At 38.8% G+C, this 23117-nt stretch overlaps 1 protein-coding gene and 1 pseudogene across 4 annotated transcripts in view; both read right to left on the minus strand.

Moving 5' to 3' along the window:
• Positions 1-165, minus strand: part of FAM221A (family with sequence similarity 221 member A) — a 24624-nt gene extending 24459 nt beyond the window's left edge. For all 4 annotated transcript variants that reach the window (XM_077775346.1, XM_077775349.1, XM_077775347.1 and 1 more), the window contains exon 1: positions 44-165. In XM_077775346.1, coding sequence (XP_077631472.1) covers positions 44-108 — 65 coding nt within the window. In that variant the 5' untranslated portion in view covers positions 109-165. The remainder of the gene's footprint in view (positions 1-43) is intronic.
• Positions 166-361: 196 nt separating this feature from the next.
• On the minus strand, positions 362-23117 carry LOC144240946 (ATP synthase F(1) complex subunit alpha, mitochondrial pseudogene; annotated as a pseudogene).

Here is a 23117-nt window from a genome sequence, read left to right on the forward strand (position 1 = left end):
GGCCCGTCCGGGTTCTCCTCGCCCCGCCGAGCTGCAGCCTCACCTCCGGTACTCCAGGTACTCGTCCACGGCCGCTGCGCCGCCGGAAGGCAACGTTAGCCGCTCCATGGCGGAGGGAAGCCAGACTTGCCCGGGCCGCCAGCGCGGAGTCCGAGCGGCTAAGGAGCAGACGNCGGCAGCTCCTGGCGCAGCAAATCTTCCGTCTCTAAGCGCAGCGCATCCCGCTTAGGCTGCTGTTTACCGCCAGCTCAGACCTGGTGCCTGGTGCCTCTCTTACCCGTGGTCTTGCAAGTCTCCTTGTAAGATAACAAGTGACAGGGGAGTGCAGTACCTTGCATATAATGGATGCCCGGAACATGGCTTATTTCTTTATACAGAGCTTCTCACTGATTTTGAAACGGTTCTGGATCGTTGGAGGCCCAGCTCCCCAGGTTCCCCCAGTTGTGTTTTCACAATTGGCGTTTAAAAAACTGTGATGTAACAAGATCTATTAAAACTATCTATCTGTTGAAGGAAAAAAATAAAATAAAATAAAAAAATAACTGATGTAGGAACAGGCCTGGGTGGCTTGCTAGGTTAAGCATTGGACTCTTTTTTTTTTTAATGTTTTTTATTTATTTCTAGGAGAGAGAGAGAGAGACAGCGCGAACAGGGGAGGGTCAGAGAGAGAGGGAGTCACAGACTGAAACAGGCTCCAGGCTCTGAGCTGACAGTCAGCACAGAGCCCGACCCGGGGCCGAACCCAAGAACCGCGAGATCATGACCTAAGCGAAAGTCGGATGCTCAACCGACTAAGCCACCCAGGCGCCCCAAGCATCGGACTCTTGATTTTGGCTCAGGTCATGAGCTCACAGTTTGGTTTGTGAGATGGGGTCCTGGTCAGGACTAGACTTTATGCTGAGAGTGAGGAGCCTGTTCAGGATCTTCTCAATCTCTCTCTCTTTTCTCTCTCTCTCTCTCTCTGTACCCTTCCCCCAGCTTGTATGTGCGCTTGCTCTCTCTCTCTCAAAACAAAGATTTAAAATTTTTGAAAATTAAAATTTAAAACTGTGATATAAGGACACCTGGGTGGCTCCTTTAAGGATCTGATTCTTTTTTTAATGTTATTTTAATTTTTTTTTTTTTTTTTGGAGGGAGAGAGAGTGCGCATGGGGGTTTCGGGGAGAAGGGCACAGAGAGAGGAAGGCATGGAATCTGAAGCAGGTTCCAGGCTCCGAGAGCTGTCAGCACAGAGCCTGACCAGGAGATCATGATCTGAGGAAGTCAGAGGTTTAACAGACTGAGCCACCCAGGTACCCCTAAGCGTCTGATTCTTGATCCCAGCTCAGGCCTTGATCTTGGGTTTCTGAGTTTAAGCACCACCTTGGGCTCCCCTCTGGGCATGTAGCCTGCTTAAAAAGAAACAAAGAAACAAAAAACAAAAAAATCAACCTGTGATGTAAAATCAATAGTCCTGGGTGCCTGTATCCAGTTTGGGTGTCACTAAAGCATAGTGTTCTTCCAAGAAAGTGAATGATGGATTTAAGAGAAAACAAATAGAAATAATATAGTCAAGATTTTTTTTTACACCTTTGAAAATATTCTCCACAAAATCTTTTTTTTTTTTTAGATTTTATTTTTAAGTAATCTCTACACCAAGTGTGGGACTCAAACTCAACTCAGAGATCAAGAGTCATCCTCTCCACCAAATGAGTCAGCCAGGAGCTCCTCCCCTCAGTCTTTTTTTTTTTTTTTTTTAAGCTGAATTACAGTGCAAATTGTTTAGCAATCCGGAAACAGAGCAGGAAATCCATCATTATTCAAGGAGTCATTATACTCCGAGACTCTCTGCAGATCACCTTTAGCGCCCTCTACAAATTATCTTGGAGGAAGAATTGGCAAACAAAAACATAATTGGTTGAACGGCAATACTTTATTTCAAAAGCACTTTTCTAAACACTGTTATTTCAGGTTCCAAAGACAAGATGTTATGTAGACAAATTGTTTAGATGCCCCCCTTTCCTTTTCAGTGCCCTTTTTTCCTTTCCAAAGGCAGTCTTCCTGCTCAGGCAGGTCCCAGTCCCACTTTGACATCCTCACTACTTTTTGTTAATTGCTTCAGATTCTCTGTCTCCCTCTCTTTCTCCCTCTCTCCTGCTCAATCTCTGTCTCTCTCTTTCTCTCAAAAATAAACAAACATTTAAAAAATTGTTTTCAAGAAATGGTGGGGTAGACAGTTGCTGGCATTGGTTCAGGACTTTTCCCCATGGCTGTAAGATTTCCTGAAATCATATCTGGGATATATCATATCTGGGAAATAAATTTAGGAATTCCCTGGACTTGAACCGATGGATTAACAAGGCTTAAAGAATTAGAAAACCATAGGATGCTCACACCCAAGGTTAGGTAAACAAGAGTAGGTAAATAGGAATAGAAAGGGCGGGGCAAAGGCCTCAGTTATAGAGAGGGTGGGGCAAAAGCCCCAAAATAGAGCAAAGGTATATGAGGTAAACAAGATTGGGTATTCAGGGAGGAAATGCCCCTAAACTTAGTAGGTCATGAGAAAGCTACTTTCATAGGAAGTAAGGACCAAATAAGGAAAACAGGTAAATAGGGCTATAGACTGCTGTTGGTGAAGTTGCTCAGAGCGGAGCTAATTAACAAAAGTAGCCTGCTCCATCTCTCTTGTCCTCTAGACCAGTTTAGGTGGTACCCCATGTCTGCTATAAACAACCTTCTGCCCTGCACCAGGATTTTGTTTTGTATTAACCCAAACCCCTGACACCACGTATTTTCAAACACCCTTTCCCTCATGCCCAGGAGTTAATGTTCACAGTTTCATTGTCTATTTGTGCACATCCATCACCATGTTTATAAGCCTTCTGATCCTAATAAAAACAGAGCAAAGATCCTTATCCAGGGCTCTTGTCTTCTCCTGGACATTAGCCATCTCTGGCATTTTAATCCTGTGTCCCGGCTTCTTGCTGGACAAGAAAGAACTCTAGAAACAGAGTCTTCGACAATATCCAAATTCAAAAAGGAAAGAAGGGAGACAACTAACATCAGCTATTCCTCTTTACCAAATAAGAGTTTTCCTAGAAGCCCCTCCAAAACTGTTTCATTTATATATGATTGACCAGAACTATGTCATATGGCCACCCCTAGTTGTATACAGGAGACTGGGGAAACAAGCATAGTACTTAGGTTCCCCAGGCTCTATGAGAGGTCAAAGAGAGGGTTAAAAACGTGGGCTTACTTAGACCATAAGGTTTGCCACAGCTCACCCCTTGAATTGCTTAATACCTATGCACACCTTTCTTCACATGCAGACATTTTACATTGAATGCATTCATCAGACCCCTAAGGAAAGCAACCCCAGAGTTTCTACTGCATCTGCCTGGAAGTCTGGAGTCTCTGCAGTCTGCTCTGCCATCTACTCTTAATGGTTTGGCGGTTGATAGCTGAAAGACTAGACAGTCCTTCGCCCCCCCCTCCTCAAATACCCAATATTAGTGATGAGGGTAGAATAGGATAATTACAATAAAAATTCTCATTCAGGGGGCACCTGGGTGGCTCAGTCGGTTAAGCATATGACTTTGGCTCAGGTCATGATCTCATGGTTCATCCAGCTCTCCACTCACAGCACAGAGCCTGTTTGAAATCCTCTGTCTTCCTCTCTCTCTCTCTGCCTTTCCCCTGCTCTCCCTCTCTCTCCGTCTCAAAAATAAATATAACATTAAAAAAGATTCTCCTTCAGAAAAAAAGGAGAATGGGAAATACGCAGAAAACACTAGTCCATTGCAAATACCACATCCTGCCAGGCAGGAATAATAATGGCTCCAAGTTCCAAAAGTGTAGGAAGTTCCTTGAATGATCCATCTCATCAGGCAGACTCTGATTTTGCTCTCTAGAAAGATCTCCCTTATCCATCCCCTCCCAACTCCTGGTGTACCTCTTTGGAAGATATTCTTATTTTAAAGCCATTTATGGCAGCATCTGATGTGGGCATGGAGGAAAGTGATTTTGGGGGGAAAAAATGTACAACTTTCACAGTCCACACAAAGGCAGGATCCAGGGGAAGGTAAGGGTGGAAGAATCTTGAGTTTTCCAAGCAAGCTTGAGTTTTTGAGAGCAGTATAGTTTCCTCAAAAATTTAGCAGCCTTCAAGTGTTTTTCTTTCTTCTGATCAACTATATGTATGAGTGATCACAGCCAAACAAAATCAATTTTTCTTATTTTTATTTCAACTGTACTGTACATACGAAAGCACATATATAACATATATGCACAGTTTATTTTTTTAATAATAATATGAACATCCCAGTAGTAGCTTCAGCTTAAGAAATCACCAATACCAGTAATTTTTTTTTGCTAATATTTCCTTTATTTCTTATATAAAATCCATCCCTAAATCATGGATGATTTTGCATGTTTTTGAACTTTATAAGATTTGTTCTTTTGAAAACTGTTGACATTCATCAACATTGATGTCTGTATTAGATATCCTGTTCATTTCTGAACAGTTATCAAGCAATTATGTAAAATTTACTTATCCATTCTACTGTAATGGACATTCAGTTGTTTCCAGTTTTTGTTATCATAAACATTGCTATTATAAATGTCCAATGTACATCTTTCTTGGTGCAAGTGTTTTTCTAGGGCATGTTTGAAACAATTTTATGGTATGTCATTACATCCCTATAAAGCTGTAAAAAATATATATGACTTTAAACAAGTTTCTCTAGGACAATATTTGAAATTTAATGTATGTTTAAGTCACCTAGAGAGCTTGTTAAAATAGATTGTTGGTGCCATCCTCAGAGCTTCTGACTTAGAAGGTCTGGGGAAATTTTTTATTCCTAATTCTTCTTCGGTGGCTGGAGACTCTTCTAGCATATGTAAAGAGGTATAGAATTGCTCAGTGGTATTATATATAACTGTTCTCCTTTCTATAGAATGTCAAATTGTTTTCCAAAGTATGCTCCAGCAGCAGTGTAAAACATATCATCACCAATATGTGAAATTGTCCACTTAAAATAAAAATTTAGTTTTGAGTTATCTCTGCACCCAACGTAGGCCTTGAATGCACAACACCCCAAGATCAAGAATCACAAGCTCCATCAACTGAGCCAGCCAGGGACCCTCTGAAATTGTCCACTTTTCATGCTTGCCAACATTGTTGTTTCAATTTTTATCTTGCTAACGATTAATGACACTGCACACCTCTTCATTTTTATTAGGCATCCCTATTCCCTCTTATGTGAAATGCCTGTTCACAAATTTCTCCCATTTTGAATGTTTCTTTCATTGATTTATAGTTCTTTACATGTCTCATGTAATATTTTTTTAGTCCATTGTATGTGCTATACATTTCTTCTCCAGATGACAGCATAAATTAACAAAAATTATTTAATGTTTTCAAACTAATCTATCTTTTTGTTTCCAGTTTGTGCTTTCTTTTTTTAAAATTTTTGTAATGTTTATTTTTGAGAGAGAGAAAGAAACAGCATGAGCAGGCAAGGGGCAGAGAGAGAGGGAGACACAGAATCCGAAACAGACTCCAAGCTCCAAGTTGTCAGCACAGAATCCAACACAGGGCTCAAACTTCTGAACCGTGAGATCATGACCTGAACCAAAGTCGGATGCCCAACCGAGTGAGCCACCCAGGCGCCCCTGTGCTTTCTATGTCCTCTTTCAGAAATCATTTCCTAACCAAAGGTCATAAATATATATACTATATATTTTGTTTTCTGTAATTTGTTTCTGCAATCTGTATCTATATTGTTTTCAAAAAGGTTTACATTTAGAATGTTAATCTAGCTAGAATTGACTTTTGTGTATGGTCTAAAGTTAAGAACCTAATTTCTGTGTTTTCAATTTTAATATTCAACTGCCCTGACACCATATATTAAAAACTGTCCTTTTTCAACTGGTATATCAAGGGTCCAAATATATATGGATATCATTATAGGTACCTTATTATGTACCATGATCTATTTGTCTACACTTTACGAAAATCCCTCTGTATTATTTCAGCTTCAAAATAAGTACTAATATATGGTAGTCTAAATACCACAAATGTTTGAATTTGATATCCAGGAATGACTGTTAATTGAGCTCTTATAATGGTACTGCGGTTACATAAAACAATATTCTAATTCTCAGGAGATGCATGCTAAAGTATGCTTAGGGTCAGGTGTCATAATGTCAAACTATTTACTTTTAAATGGCTCAACTGACATTGAATCTAACTTTTGAGTACACAGATTCATTTTACTATAAAGTTTCCATGTGTTTGAAATGCTATGACCATAATATGATAACATGATTCAGGAAAATAATGTTAGGATGGTAATATCCTACAACCTGATAACTGCTTAATGTCTTTAGGATGATGATTTGTTTGTTTGTTTGTTTGTTTTTAATATTTTAGGGGTGCCTGGGTGGCTCAGTTGGTTAAGCATCTGACTCTTGATTTAAGCTCAGGTCATGATCTCATGGTTTATGAGTTTGAGCCCCACATAGGGCTCCATGCTGACAGTGAAGAGCCTACTTGGGATCCTCTCTCTCTCCCTTTCTTTCTGCCTTTCCTCCTCCTCTCTCTCTCTCTAAAAAATGAACTTAAGAAAGAAAGAAAGATGGAAGGAGGAAGGAAGGAAGAAAGAGAAAAAATGAATCCATGTTCTTCAATTGTTTGGGGAAGTGTTTTTATATGTCCATTGTTCAGATCTTCTGTGTTACTGATTGTCTGATACAGCGGTTGTTGAAAGAGGGATTGTTAAAAGCTTTCATTCTGATGATTTTGACAATTTCTCCTTTTTGTTACATCAATTTTTTCCATTAATATTTAATATTAGTGTTTTTGATAATATTTCAGTATGTACCTCTAAAAAATAAAGATACTTCTTTAAAATATCACTATACCACTATAACATCTTTAAAAATAATAATGCTTAATGTCCTCAAAAACCCACTGTTAAGTTTCCTCATTGTTTCAAATACGTTGTTTCATAATTGGTTAGAATCAGAAACCAAACAAGGTCCACACATTACATTTTCGTACATGTCCCTGTTTTGGATGCCTCTTGTGCACCATCTCAGATCTTGTCATTTTAGGCACTGCTTCACTGGTCAGTTCCATGGGGCCTTCAGCCAGTCTCACACAAGTACAACCTGACACTGTCTGACACTGAGGATGCTCAGTCCACGCCTCATGGCTTTCTCTGTTCCTGGGGATCTCTGTTCACAGTGTAGGAAACTGCTTGCTCTTCAAACCCAGAAGTGCATGTTAATGCCCTGAGAGCACAGTTTGACCAACGGGGAATGTGAGCCAATAAATATGTCCCTCTTTCTCCCCCATGGGTGTTTCTGAGATGCATCTCACATGGCTCCGCAGATAGTCCCACAGAAGTGATCAGTTTCCTAATCCATAACCTGTCCTTGCACCCTTTTCCTTCTCTGTTTTACTTCTTGTATCTCTGGATTCACACTCTCACAAAAATATTTGCACTTCCAGGAGAACCCAGGCTAAGACAGTGTCCTCAGTCTATTTTAATCTATAGGTTTATCCTCGCCCCACCCCCAGTTTATTTTTTTAATATTTATTTATTTTGGGGAAAGTACAAGCAGGGGAGGGGCAGAGAGAAAGGGACAGTGGATAAGAAGCAAGCTCTGAGCTGACCGGTGGAAAACAGCAAGGCAGATGTGGGGCTCGAGCTCACAAAATAGGAGATCATGACCTGAGCCAAAGTCAAGCTGAGCTGCCCAGGTGCCCTGCCCCACCCACATTTGAAATGTATTTGTTGAGGACATTCACCCTATTCTTCTGTACAGTTTTCCACATTCTTTTTTCTTTTTTTTTTTTTTTTAATGAGAGAGAGAGAGGGTGCATGTGAGAAAGAAGCAGAGAAAGAGAGCATCCCACAAGGGGCAGAGAGAGAGAGAGAGAGAGAGAGAGAGAGAGAAAGGAGCAGGGCTCACCTGAAGCAGATACAAGCTCACCCAAAGCAGGGCCCGAGCTCACCCGATGTGGGATTTGAACTGATGAACCATGAGATCATGACCCGAGCTGAAGTCAGATGCTTAATGACAGAGTCACCCAGGTGCCCGACTTTTCCACATTAAGTTTCATTGAATATTAATCCTTGAGTTATGCTTTATCTGTTCCTCTGTACTCTGTATTTCCTATGAACTCTTAGGAGCCTTAATTAGATTGAGGTCCAAATTCTGGGCATGAATACCTCATAGGTGGTGTTGACATTTCCTGGAATACACAGATAAGGTTTGCTTCTTTCTTTTTCATAATGTTAAGATTCATCACTGGGTTCAGTTGTTGACAGCCTGATCTAAAATGTCCCCCTTCCACTTTCATCAAGTCACTTCCTTCATTTTTTGTTTTATATACATATATCTATTAATATTTATTTACATATTTTGAGAGAGAGTGTGTATATGTGTGTGTGAGTGGGGAAGGACAGAGAGAGAGAGGGAGAGAGAGAATCCCAAGCAGGCTCCAAACTGTCAGCACAGAGCCTGATGTAGGGCTAGAACCCATGAACCATAAGATCATGACCTGAGCCCAAATCAAGCCCACCTAACAGTGCCCTGTTTTATATATTTTTAATAGTAAGCTTGTAATAGGCAAAATAAGTTTAGAATTTGAATTGTTATAATTGTTACATATTCCTGGTGCACTGAACTACATATCAGTATGAAGTAAATCCATTTCTAATGTTGTTTTTAGTTTAAAGTCTACTTTACTTGATATTATTAAAACTATACCTACTTTATGTTGGTTGTATCAACTTTATGTTGATTCTGATCCTCTTATTTTCAACAGTAACAAGCAGCCAACACACACTGAGATTTTTCCAAACATTTCTCCTTAAACTATAGCCTGGTTATCGTTATGTATTGGTCCCAAAATATAGCCGATAATAATTTGACCAGCCCTCCCACTGTTACCACCAGCCTAGGTCCCCAGTGCCAACTATCCTAACCCCCCACTCAGCCAATTCCATATTTTAGAGTCTCTTACTCTAAGCATCCCATTTATGGAACTGAATTCTCTAGAGTTAGGAATACATTTGCTAAAAATAACAGAAAACTCAACTTAAGTGGCATAAACAAAATCTAGCTGGTTCAGCAGCTAAATGGCATCATGGCTAATGTCTGCCATTTTCTGCAGTGAAATTGGCCTTTTCTTCATTATCACAAAATGGCTAACGCAGCATCCGCCCTCCTCCCTGACATTTCTGGTTACCAAACTCCCGTCTCCAAAACTCAGCTTAAATGCCCCAGCTCTGGAAAGGAGGGAACTCTATTTCTCAGCCCAGTAATAGGCCCTTTAAAAACATCAAAATAGCTAATAGTATGAAATATTTTCATGAATATTCAGATAATTTCTGATTTCCGGGCCTTATTGCTTACCCTGGCAGTATTTCTGGAACATTTACCTCTTCCCTTGTCTGCTATGCAAACTCCTCACCTTTAAAATTTAGGACAAACATCTAGTCTTCTATAGGATCTTCTTTGATTCCAACTTCCCAAAGACTATCCTTCCCCTGAACCTTCTGGTATAGAACTTAGCCCTTAAACTGTATGACTTGTCTCTCCCTTCTAGGTGACAAAGTCCTTCAAAATCTCATAAGTAACCCAAAGTGTTCTTCAGGAAGACAAAAGGTAAGCTTTCTACCTATGGCCACATTAGAAGCCTCAGACTGGTCTACCCATGAGTTATTGAATCACACTGACCTCTGATCTGAGTCAGCAGCTCCCTGGAGCCAGGAGTCTTTACTAATTAAGAACACCAAGGTGTCTATAACTTCGCCTTCATTCTGGAAGGAAGTGAGTGAAAAACAGCCTCCAGACAAGCCTCAATCAATATGAACATACTGGAATGTTATTTGAGTAGTAGAGTACCTTCACTTCTAGGCTGCATTTTGGAGGACTTCATACTGACAAGATTATTGGGTACCTGAACACTATAATCTTTTCAGCCTGACGTATCACAAGTCTCTGATGGCCTATGGCAGCATCACTTCCAAGCCAAATCTGGGAAACATGTTTTTGAGAGCTCCAAGTCAAGTTCCTGAGCCACTTCTACTTAGCTGTGGGTTCTAAAGGATATATCAAGAGTTCTATAGGAAGGGAGCCTGGGTGGCTCAGTCGGTTAAGTGTCTGACTTCAGCTCAGGTCATGATCTCTTGGTTTGTGGGTTCAAGCCTCACATCAGGCTCTGTGCTGACAGCCAGCTCAGAGCCTGGAGGCTGTCTTCATATCCTGTGTCTCCCTCTCTCTCTGACCCTCCCCTTCTCATGCTGTCTCTCTCTCTCTCTCTCTCAGGAAAAAAAAAAAAAAGAGTTCTATAGAAAAGCCTTCCCTGTCCATAACAGACATTGATCATTTCCTGTAATTTCTAGACTATTAGGAAGTCCTTCCAAGTTAGGGAAACCCCAGCCACATTCCACCCAAAGGAGGTAGTAGAGAGGAATGCCTCAAAGAGGTCATTACAGGTGTCTTATGGCTTGGGGCACCTGGGTGGCTCAGTTGGTTGGGCATCCAACTTCTGCTCAGGTCATGATCTTGCAGTTCATGAGTTTCAGCCCCTTGCCGGGCTCTGTGCTGAAAGTTCAGAGACTGGAGCCTGCATTGAATTCTGTGTCTCCCTCTCTATCTGCCCCTCCCTGTTCATGCACTCGGTCTCTCTCTCTCTCTCTCTCTTTCTCTCTCTGTCTCTCACAAATAAATAAACATTAAAAAAAAAAAAAAAAGACCCCANGCTTAGTCAGTGGAGCATGCAACTCTTGACCTCGCAGTTGTAAGTTTGAGTCCCAACATTGGGCATAGAGATTACTTCTAAAATAATCAAAAAGATCCTACTTAACATCTAGCTCTTCTGGGGATTCCTTCCAAGTTCTATCTCCATTCCCTTCTATACTCCACTCTATTTCCAACCCACTAGCTATATCTGGCTAGGCAGACAGAAACACAGGAGTAAGATAATCATTCTGGGAGACAGAAGAAATCCAGTGAATAGAGAATTTTTTTGTTATGATGTGGGGGTATCTCACTGGCCTTTACCAATGCCTAGGATAAATATTCTATGTTGGTTCCCACCAAACAACTTTCTGATTCAAAATTTAGCTTCTCAAGCATCTTAACACTGAAAAAGTAGGAATTAGGAGACTCTAGCATCATTAGACAGGAATAAAGTTTATTCTAAAAGAACAAAGTGGCATTTCTGTTTAAATATCTGTCTCAAGTGCTACTAGTATAATACTTCTGTAGAGCTTCCTGTGTGCCAGGCACTGTTCTCAGATCTTTTTATATATTAATTCCTTTTATCCTAATAACAATCCTATGATGAAGAAGGTTTAATTGTTGTTGCTCTCATTTTCTGAATGAAGATACCAAGACATAAAGATGTTAAATAACTTATCCAAGGTCACATCTGTTGGTAAGAATGTGTAGAGCGGAGATTTGAACCCAGGCAGTCTGGCATACAATTCATTCTCTTAGCCAGTTCAGTGTGGAATCTACCTACAAAGGTAAGGTCAAGCCTAGGATGTAGAGTTCTAACCACTATGCTGATCCTAATAACCATGCCATCCCTCCCACAGTTTCGTAACGACTCAAATGATCCCTCATTGTCCAAGCCAGATCTTTGTTTAAATAGAGAAATACAGAATATGTGGTACATAATGAATAAATCAAAGGCTTATAGAAGAGTTTTTACTAATGCTTAAATCATTTCAGATTTCAGTGTCTTTCAATATGTCTGCATATTTTCAACTTTTTCACCATGCACGCTCCTCCCTGTCTTTCAGATTCAGAACAGGCATCCTGTTCTCTGAAAGGCCTTTGGCACCACATCCCCCAAAGGCAATTTCTGCTATCCTGACCTTGACCGCTGCCGCAGCTAGCACTTCATGTCATATCCACTGTTGTTCTCATCTCTCTAGATAGTGAACTCTTTGGAAGCAGAACTCTTTGGAAAGCCTCTGTTGCCCATTTGTATATGGAGGATAATAAAATTAACCACCCCCTCATGAGAATTAACTAAAATAATGTCTGTAAGGCACTTACTTGACATTCAGTTCTCAGTAAAGGACAGCCACTATGAAAATACAGTTTTGTATGTTGGGAAGTTGGTACAGTATTGACACACAATATATCCACTTACTAAATGTTTATTAAACAAGTATAAAACAATGTTCCAAAAAAGCACTAAGGATATGCTTTTAAACTCCTAGTTAAAGGGCTTTAATATAGTGCTAGCCCTGATAGCCAGTATTGCCCATTAAAATTTCACAATCCAAATTGTCATATACTTTATTGGTGTCATTTCATTTTTCCAGTTATAGTTGAAGGGATGCTGTAACCAAAACTGTTTGAAAATTAAAATAATGAAGGAAATATATTCAGGTAATGAAAAGATCACTTTGTTTTTAAATAACTACATTTAGTCGTCTTACATTTTAAGATAAAGACAATAGGCTAAAAATTGTCCTTTTGCATTTTTCCTTTTTTGGTTCCTTTCCCTGCTTCATAGTTTCAGCTTTAAATACTCTCTTCAAGTTATTTTATAAACAGATCAAGTTCTGTTCTAATTACTAGCACAACAAAAATTTCAGTGTATCAAAAAAACTTTCTAAGCTCTTTGACATGACCTACTTTGCTGGATTACTATTAATACAATAAAAATTCCAGACTAATAAAAGAATTGGGAAAATGCCTTTGAGAAATGGGTTATCTATTGGATATAAAACATTTCCAACACTTCAGTAAATTTTGGTCTGTATTTTATTTACTTAATTGAATTCATCATAAGTATCTCTAAAATGACTGTTACTAATCACTCAAATATATAAAAATTGATTAGTATTAGGTCAGAGAACAAACTGGTGATTGACAGAGGGGTGGGGGTTGGGGATGGGTGGATTAGGTAAAGGGAATTAAGAGGTACAAACTTCCAGTTACCAAATTAAAAAGTCCTGGGGATGAAAAGTACAGAATAGGGAATATAGTCAATAACTGTAATAATGTTATATGGTGACAGATGGCAACTATGCATATGGTGGTGAGCATTTAGGAATGTATATAATTATCCAATCATTATGCTGTATACCTGAAATTAATATAATATGTCCACATTTTAAAAAATTAATTAGTATAAGGTTATTTATTGTACCTTAATTCTTTTGAAAGAAATAAAACAGCCATCGTATACCATTTTATAAAGCACTGTTTTCTTATGCAGGGAATTTCTTGTTATAATTAAAGTTTAATAATTTTTACTCTTTATATATTTATGAAACCTGAGCCATATATTTGCAGAATTACAGAAGTCAGTATTGACCTTGACATAACTGTTTGCATAATCCATGGACATTCCTTCCACAAATTGTTCCCAAACACCTATGCTGTATAAGCATTATACTCAATCCTCGGCATACAGAAGACAAATGAACAAAACCCCCAACAGTAAGTAATGATAAATATGATAAAGAAAACAGATCAAGAGGAATAGAGTAGAGGGGATGAGGTATTATGAGATCAAATAAATATCTCTGAAAACTTAGGTGACTTAAGCAGAATCCTGAAGGAAAGAAACAGGAGGGTGAGCCACATAGACACTGAGAAAGAGCTTTAGGAGACAGATTAGCAAGTGCAAAGTTCCCTTCGCAGAAGTGTTATTGTGCTTGTTCTTAGCAAAGAGATGGGTGTGGGTGGAGTGAGGTGAGCCAGGGAGAAGAAAAGAAAGCAGGAGATGAGACCAGAGAGAAAACAGAACCTAGATCATATAGGGCCTTATGGATCTGACGGAAAGATGACATGAGCCACAAATATAATTTTAAACATTTTAGTAACTATATTTTAAAAAGTAAAAAGAAAAAAGTAAAATTAATTTTAATAATAAATTTTATTTTATCCAATATATCCAAAACATTATTATCTAACATGTAATCAATATAACAACATACTCAAGACTTATGTTACATTTTTTTCTTTCTTGCTAAGACTTTAAAATCCAGTGTAGGAGGGATAACTGGGTGGCTCAGTCGGTTGGGCGGCCGACTTCGGCTCAGGTCATGATCTCACGGTTCGTGGGTTCCAGCTCCGCGTCGGGCTCTGTGCTGACAGCTAGCTCAGAGCCTGGAGCCTGTTTCAGCTTCTGTATCTCCCTCTCTCTCTGACCCTCCCCTGCTCATGCTGTCTCTCTGTCTCTCAGAAATAAATTTTTTTAAAAGTTAAAATAAATAAATAAAATCCAGTGTAGAGGACCTGGGTGGCTCAGTCAGCTGAGTGACCAACTCTTGATTTCAGCTGAGGTCATAAGCTTCATCAGGTGGCGCCCCACCCTATCAGCAGAGCCTGCTTGGGAACTCTATCTCCCTCTGTCTCTGCCCCTTCCTCTCTCTCTCTCTCTCAAAATAAATAAACTTAAAAATCCAGTGTGTATTTTATATCCATAAATTCAGACTAGTATATTTCAAGTGCTTGATAACCAAACGTGGCTAGTAGCTTCCATATTAGTGCAGTTATACACAATTGTAAACCTTGTGAGTTTTGTTTTTTTGTTTTATTTATCAAATATATATAGAAATAAAGAAAACATAATGAATTTAATGTCATTATCCCCCACTTTCAATAATTAGCAATGCATGGCCAGTTTTGTTTCACCTACCTCCATCCACTCTCCCCAAACCCAAATATTTTTGAAGGAGTATATTGGGGAGTTTTGAACACAGGAATGACTTTTAACAGCTCACTCTGTCTGCCAAGTTGAGAATAGTTCATGAAGGAGAAGCATGGGCGGAAACAGGAAGACCTGTTATGAGAGTATTATAAAAATCCTGGTGAATTTATAGCACCTTAGTCGAGGGCGGTGGTGGCAGTGAAGATGGTAAGAAATGGAGGTATGATTGAATCCTTAATCTATTTCAAAGGGAGAAGCTGACGGGATACACTGATGAAACAGTTATAGAATATGAGAAAAGTCAGGATGACTTCTAAATATTTGGCCTGCGCAACATGGTAAGAGTTGCCATTTACTGAAATACAGGAGGCTGCCAGAGGAACAGTTTGATGAAAATCACTTTGGGGAGCGGGGGGCACCTGGGTGGCTCAGTCAGCTAAATGTCTCTTAATTTCAGCTCAGATCATGGTCTCAAGGTTGGTTTTGTGAGTTCCAGCCCCTGATTAGGATTCTCTCTCCCTCTCTCTGCCTCTCCCCTGCTGGTGTACATGTTTGCTCTCTCTTACTCTCTCTCTCAAAATGAATAAATAAACTTAAAAATGAGCTCATTTTTGGACATGTTAAGTTTAAACTATCCAGTAGACATCCAAGTACAGAGAGTGAATGAAAAGTTGGATACCTAGATCTGCATTTCAGGAAAGAAGTCCAGGCAGGAGATACAAATTTGAGAGTGATCAGAAAACAGATGGCGTACGGGCTGCCTGGGTGGCTCAGTCAGGTCAGCATCCAACCTCGGCTCAGGTCATGATCTCATGGCTCATGGGTTTGAGCCCCATATGGCATTCTGCACTGACAGCCCAGAGCCTGGAGCTGCTTCGGATTCTGTGTCTCCCTCTCTCTCTGCTCCTCCCCTGCTCACGCTCTGTCTCTCTCTCAAAAAAATTAATAAACATTAAAGTTATTTATTTATTAGCTCTCTAGAAGCAATAATAATTCAGTAGCAACAAGAATCCATATTGTGGTCTCAAACCATCATTTCACACTAAAAGGATTCAGGATTTTCTGGACAGTCAATCCAAGAAATACCAGTTTAGTCAATCCAAGAATACCAGTTTAGCTTGGCATATTTTATCGTGCCAGAAAACAAAGAGGCTACCAAAAACTAATACTGTCATATCAAACAAATACAGAAGCCTCAAAAGGTTCCCACTTGTACTCAAAATAGAATAATTTGAGTGTCAAACAACTGCAACTAATAAAAACACATTTAATGTGGAAAGCCATGAGTTCACAGTGTTATTCAAAAAAGGAAAAAGGACTCTATTGACATCATGGAGGTTGCTAGGTAACCAACACATTACTGTAAAATTGGATAGTTGAAAGGAAATAATTAAAGATCTGTCCTGTTTTTCTGGTATGAACAGTATTTCAAGGTAACCAAATAATCTTTATGGACATAACAAAGTTCTCTACAGAAAACTTCTAGCTAATAAATGAAGACAGAATGATCGAATCAGAAAATCACCATCTTGCAACTCGTAATTGTTTTTTTAATTTTTTTAATTTTTTTTAAAATTTTTTATGTTTATTTATTTTTGAGAGAGAGAAACAGTGTGAGTGGGGGAGAGGCAGACACAGAATGTGAATGAGGCTCCAGGCTCTGAGCTGTCAGCACCGATCCTGATGCGGGGCTCGAACCCACGAACCGTGAGATTATGACCTGAGCCGAAGTCGGACGCTTAACCGACTGAGCCACCCAGGCGCCCCTCGTAATTGTTTTTAAATGAGTCAGATAGTGGTCATCAACAGATACCAAAATCATTAAGTGAAAGATTGTTGGGAAACTTTATAATCAGGAAGGAATCATGGTCACCACACGAACAACTTAAAAGTTGTTCAAAGTGAGGCCATCTGATAACATGCGGCTCTTGAGGTGATGAAATAATATGAAGCCTGTAACATCATGTATAGTATATTCTTGTTAAGAATCTAAAATTGGGGCTCCTGAGTGGCTCAGTCAGTTAAGCATCCAACTTCAGCTCAGGTCATGATCTCACTGTTCATGAGTTCAAACCTTGCGTGGGGCTCTCTGCTGTCAGGGCACAGCCTGCTTTGGATCCTCTATTCCCCTCTCTGTCCCTCCCCTACTTGGGCTCTATCTATAAATAAACAAACAAACAAACATACATACATTTTAAAAAAAGGATCTATAATAGAACTTAATCAAGTCTTTAGAGCTAATTTCTAGACTGCAGGAAATACAGAGGATGGAAAAGCAAATAAAATACAAGATGCAACTGCAACATTCTGCAGGACCACTGACCCAGTTTCTTCAAGAAGTAACTCAAATGACGGAGGGGAAGTGGAGCACTTCAGTAAATAAAAAGAGAGCCTACAAGCACCAAATGTGGCCCTTGTGTGGATTCTGGCTTGCAAAAATAATAATTGTAAAAAGACATTTTTTGAGATGACAAGGAAATTTGAATAGTTTGTATTACAATGTAAGAAATGTTTATTTCATTTTGTTAGATGTAAAAATGGCCTCGTGGTTATATAAGAAAAAAAGTCGTCTTTTAAAGGATGATGAAGTAGAATAAAATACCATGGGGGCACCTGGGTGGCTCAGTCAGTTAAGCATCTGAATTTGGCTCAGGTCATGATCTCACAGTTCGTGGGTTCGAGCCCCTCATCAGGCTCTGTGCTGGCAGCTCGGAGCCTGGAGCCTGTTTCAGATTCTGTCTCCTTCTCTTTCTGCCCCTCCCCTGCTCATGCTCTGTCTCAAAAATAAATAAAAACGATAAAAAAAAATTTTTTTAAAGAATAAAATACCATGCCTTTTAAGATTTGCTTTTAAATACTCAAGCCAAAAAAAAAAAAAAAACCCACAAAAACAAATACAATAGAAATAGCTCTGGTTTATCAAGATACCCCCTTATACCAGCAAAGAGCCACTGTTCTTCAATAGCCACAGGAGCATACAGCCCTTGCTTCATATACTCAAGATGCACATCATGATTCAGGAGTTGTTGAGTGGCAGCTTGGAAGTCAGAACCAAATCCGGCAAAAGCCCCTCATGATTAAGAGCCAGTTCCAGCTTCATAGTACCTGCCATCTGCTTCCTGACTCTGGTTTGGGTGGCAGATCTGTCTGACACAGGATACAGGCAAGCCAACAGATACCTTTGTAAACCACTTCTGTTTTCAAGAAGATCTGTCCATCAGGGATGGAAATGACATTCATTGAAATATAAGCACACACATAACCAGCTATGTTTCTGCAGCTGGAAAAGCAGTCAAGGAGCCACTACCAAAAAAATCATTCATTTTGTTCTCTCCAGCAGACAGAAGGGTAATTAGAACATATCACTAGAATAGGCCTAATGAGTAACAATAGGCAATAGGCAACAGATCATTTGGATAACTCATGATAGATGATTGAAGCATGTTTTCCATTAGCTTTAAAATATTCTCCTATAGAACAGCCGACATAAGGAGTCAGCCACTGATGCTGGGCAGAATCAGTAGCAGTAGCCGAAACCACAATGGTGTACTTCATGGCATCTGCAGCTGTAAGTCTCTTCACCAACTGGGCAACAGTAGATCTCTTTTGACCAACAGCAATATAGATATGGTACAGCTTCTTCCTTTCATCAGATGCATCATTGAAACATTTCTGGTTAATGATTATGTCCATTATTGACGTTTTGCCAGACTACTGGCCACCAATAACCAGCTTATGTTGACCATCTATCCACAGCCTTAATGCCAGTCTGCGTTGGTTCCCACACAGAGATTGGAGGAATGATCCCAGGGGCTTTCAGCCAACTTACCTACAGTTCTTGCAACCAATTACCAATGGCACCTACTATATGACCCAACAGCTTCTCACCACCTAGAATGTCCACAATGTCTTGATCTCAGTATGGAGAGATCACAACCTGAGCCTATATCAAGAGTCGGATGCTTAACCAACTGAGCCACCCAGGCACCCCTTATAACTGGAAGTTTGTACCTTTTGATTCCTTTAATCCATTTTGCCCATCCCCTAAACCCTGTCTCTGGCAACCTCCAGTCTGTTATATTCATGAGCTTGGGTTTGTTTTAGTTTTCCTTTGTTTGCTTTGCTTCTTAGATTACACATGTAAATAAGATCATTACCAGCAAAAAAAAAAAAAAAAAGAAAAGAAAGAAAGAAAATTTAAGTACATATGTAGAAAGTTATTCCCTTCAGCACTATTTGTTACAGCAAAAGACTGGAAACAAACCAAAAATCCATTAATAGGGAGCTAGTTCCATGAACAGCCAATATGACGAAGTCCTATGTAGCAGTTAAAAAAAAAAAGAGGAAAATCTCTTGAATAACTGCTATGAAATCATCTCCAGAATATATTATAAAATGGAAAAATCATGTCACAGATAATGTGTACAGAACCCTATCTTTTAACTAAGAAATAACCAAAGAGCAAAGCAAAAATGAATAAAAAATTAAAAACATCATTACAGATCATACTGTAGATATTAAAAAATAATAAGTTATTAACAACAACTTTATACCAAAAAACTTGAACATTTAAGTGAAGAAGAAAAATTTAGGGAAAGGCCAACTTACTAAAACTAATACAAAAATAAAATCTAAATAGAGGCACCTGGCTGGCTTATTTGGTAGAGCCCCTAGTTGGGTTCAGAGACTACTTAAAAATAAAATCTTCAAAAAAATAAAATTTTAAAAAGTCTAAATAGCCCTATACCTATCAAAGAAAATGAGCCCATATTTAAAGATACTTCCCAAAAGAAATCCTAAGGCCACATCCTTCACTAGCAACTTCTAAATTAACAAAGAAGTAACATCAGTCTTACACACAGTCTTTTAGAGAATATTTCTCAATTTGTTCTATGACACCAGAATAAACTCAATACCAAAACTAAAAAAGGATTTATAAGGAAAGAAAATTACAGACCAATTTTGCTCATAAATCTATTGTTTTAAACATCCCTAATACAAAACAGTAGCAAACTAAATCTAATAATACATAAAAAGAATATGTTACAACCTGAAAGCAAGATTGCTTTCATATTTGAAAATCAGCCAATGCAATTCACCACATTAATAGAATAAAGAGGGGCATCTGGATGGCTCAGTTGGTTAAGCGTCCAACTCTTGGTTTCAGTTCAGGTCATAATCTCATGATTTCAGTGGGTTTGAGCCCCACATCTGGCTCCACACTGACAGTGAAGAGCCTGCTTGGGATTCTCTCTTTCTCTCCCTCTACCCTCTTCTGCTCACTCTCTCTCTCTCTTTCTCTCAAAATAAATAAACTTCTTTTAGAAAAACTGAATAAAGAAACCCATACAAGCTGACAGGAATATGAAATAGAAATTAAAAACCAATTCTAACCAGGTACCTGAGAGTTGTATAACAAATCTATAATAAAAGCAAAAAAATGCACTATTATTTCCAGGGAACCAGTTAACAACTTGGTTTAGGATATTTCTAAGGAATACCTCTGGGCTAGACCTTACTTTCTTTATAAGTAGCAATGAAACAAGTTTGGGGACATCAACAGACGGAGATTGTCAAGGGTCATCTATTAGGCCATTTATTCCGTCTTAAAGACAATGGTTTTTTCATCCATCTGCTGGTGGAACGCACGAGCAGTTCAGGACTCCCACTCACATGATTTCACAAGTTTGTTCACAATCTAGTTAATTTCACAATGGGGTGAATGCTTCCAAGGACTGAGGTATTATGACCCTTCTATTACCTATTACCTACTCTGAGCATGAGGGAAGGTGGAGACATCCAATCAAAACTCTATCATCAGTAAGAATGTAAAATGGCACAACCACTTTAGGGAAAAAAAGGAAGGGGTTATTTTTAATATACCTATCACATGATCAGTAACTTCACTCTTATGTATTTATCCAAAAGAAATGAAAACTTCTGTTCACAAAAAGACTTCCATAAGCATGTTTATAGCAGCTTTATACTTTTTAATATTTTTAAGGTTTATTTTTTTAAGAGAGAGACAGAGAAAGAGCCAGAAAGAGATGCTCAAGTGGGATAAGGGCAGAGAGAGGGAGAGAGAATCCCAAGAAGCTTCACACTGTCAGCACAGAGCCTCGTGAGGAGCCTGAACTCACAAACCGTGAAATTATGACCTGAGCCAAGATCAAGAGTCTGTTGCTTAACCAACTGAGCCACCCAGGTGCCTCTACAGCAGCTCTATGTTTAATAGCCAAACTCTAAAAACAGCTCAGGTGTTCATCAACAGGAAAAAGAATATACAAACTGTTTTACATTTATACAATGAACTACTACTCAACAATAAACAAATTATTGATGCATGTAACAACATAAATGAAAATCAAAAACATTATGATGAGCAAAAGCACTCAGACACAAGAGTACAGAGTGTATGATTCCACTCATATGAAATTCTCAAATTAGGTGAAGTTAATCTGTGGTGGAATAAATTGAGCTGGGGGTAGAGGGTTGGGGGAAGAAGTTGGTATGAGAGACGTTTAGTGTGATGCTAATTCTCCATATAATAGGAGTCTGGGTAGCAGGTTAAAATGCTTTTGTCAAAACTCACTTAAAATTTGTGCATTTTGTTATATATAAATTTCACATTCAACAAAAAAACTTTAAATGTTGAACTCTACTTAATGATATGCATGCTAAAGTTCTTCGGGGGAAGTATGCTGACAACTGTAATTTGTTTCAAAAAGCATAAACAAATAAAACAGATTCATAGACAGATGTGATAAAGTATAATAACAAAATGGTACAATCTAGGTGCATATCATTTCAACATCGCTGCAGGTTTGAAATGTTCATAATAAAATGGTATAAATTTAAAACTCTATTGCCTTGTTTGAAACAGGTTCAGTGAGGAAACTTTCTCCAAGCAGATATATTAAGTAGCAAGTAAGCATAATTTGAAGAAAGAATGGGACTTGTCACAGGAAATTGAAAAACATTATAAATTTTCATTCCTTTTAAGCAATGTATATAGTCTTCAGGAGGGGCACCTGGGTGGCTCAGTCGGTTAAGCATCTGACTTTGGCTCAAGTCATGATCTCATGGTTTGTGGGTTCGAGCCCCAGGTTGGGGTCTGTGCTGACAGCTCAGTCTCCCTTTCTCTCTGCTCCTCCCCTCTCACACTTTGTTTCTCTCTTTCTCTCTCTCTCAAAAATGAAATAAAACATTTAAAAAAATTAGTCTTCAGGATAGGATGTGCACAGTTCTTAGTGTAACTTAAAAATATTAATTGATAGTCATAATTTGATAGTGCCATTAGTTTTCTATAAAAAATGAGAAAATCATTAGTTTCATAGTAACTCTATAAAGAGAAATTTGACCAAGGATCTCCCAGAACATGACTTGAATTCATTAGTAAAGTAGGTATATTTTAGTTTCTTCTAATTATCTCCCTAAACTGGAAAAAAAAGTTCTATATGGCTTTTCCAGCGTAGAATTTTTTCTCCTTGTAGCTAGCAGCAAACAAGAATTCTGTTCCAATTATTTTTCTTCTTAAATCAAGCAAAATGAGAACAGCATCACTGAAATTATAATCTGTATAATCATACTATATTGGAGGCTTTAAAACTTTTTTTAAACCTCAATTTACCTAAGAAACATTTTCTATCTTAACTTAGAAAACACACACTCAGAGATCTGAATCAAAAGTTTCAGGGAACGCTTACCCTTATTACTGATGCTGGTCACAAACCACTAAATTGATTTCATATCTTCCTGATGGATCACAACCTGTCATTTTGAAACATTGCACTACCTAGTCCTTATGGTTTTTCAGAACAGAAGTCCTGGATATAGACTGCATTGTGAAACAGTCTAAGAACTGTGGGGATATTAAATATCTTTCTATTGCTTTGCATGTGCTAATCCACAGACTCCTTTTCTCATGTTACATGAGAAAATTTGTTATTAACAAATTAGTATTGAACACCTACTTTGTACAAGGCCTCCTCCTAGGAACTTGAGATGAACAGTCTGATTATTCTTTTTTATATTTTCTTTTTAAGAATTCACAGGGTCAGGGCACCTACGTGGCTCAGTCACTGAAGTGTCTGACTTCAGCTCAGGTCATGATCTCACAATTCGTGAGTTTGAGCCTCGCATCGAGCTCTGTAATGACAGCCCAGAGCCTGGAGCCTACTTTGGATTGTCTCCCTCTCTCTCTGCCCCTCCCCCACTTGCTCTTCCTCTCTCTCTCTCTCTCTCTGTGTGTGTGTGTGTGTCTTTCTCTCTCTCTCAGAGATAAACATTAAAAAATTTTTTAAAGGAAAAAAGAGATCACAGGGTCGTAGACACACTCCGTTTATTGTACCAAACCCCACAGGGTCACATAGAATAGCATCATCAGTGCTTTGGAGTTGGAGGCACTGAGTCAGAAATTACATTTGCTAAAAGTCAT

Source organism: Crocuta crocuta, unplaced genomic scaffold (assembly GCF_008692635.1).
Source record: "Crocuta crocuta isolate KB4526 unplaced genomic scaffold, BGI_CrCroc_1.0 scaffold197, whole genome shotgun sequence".
Lineage (NCBI taxonomy): Eukaryota > Metazoa > Chordata > Mammalia > Carnivora > Hyaenidae > Crocuta > Crocuta crocuta.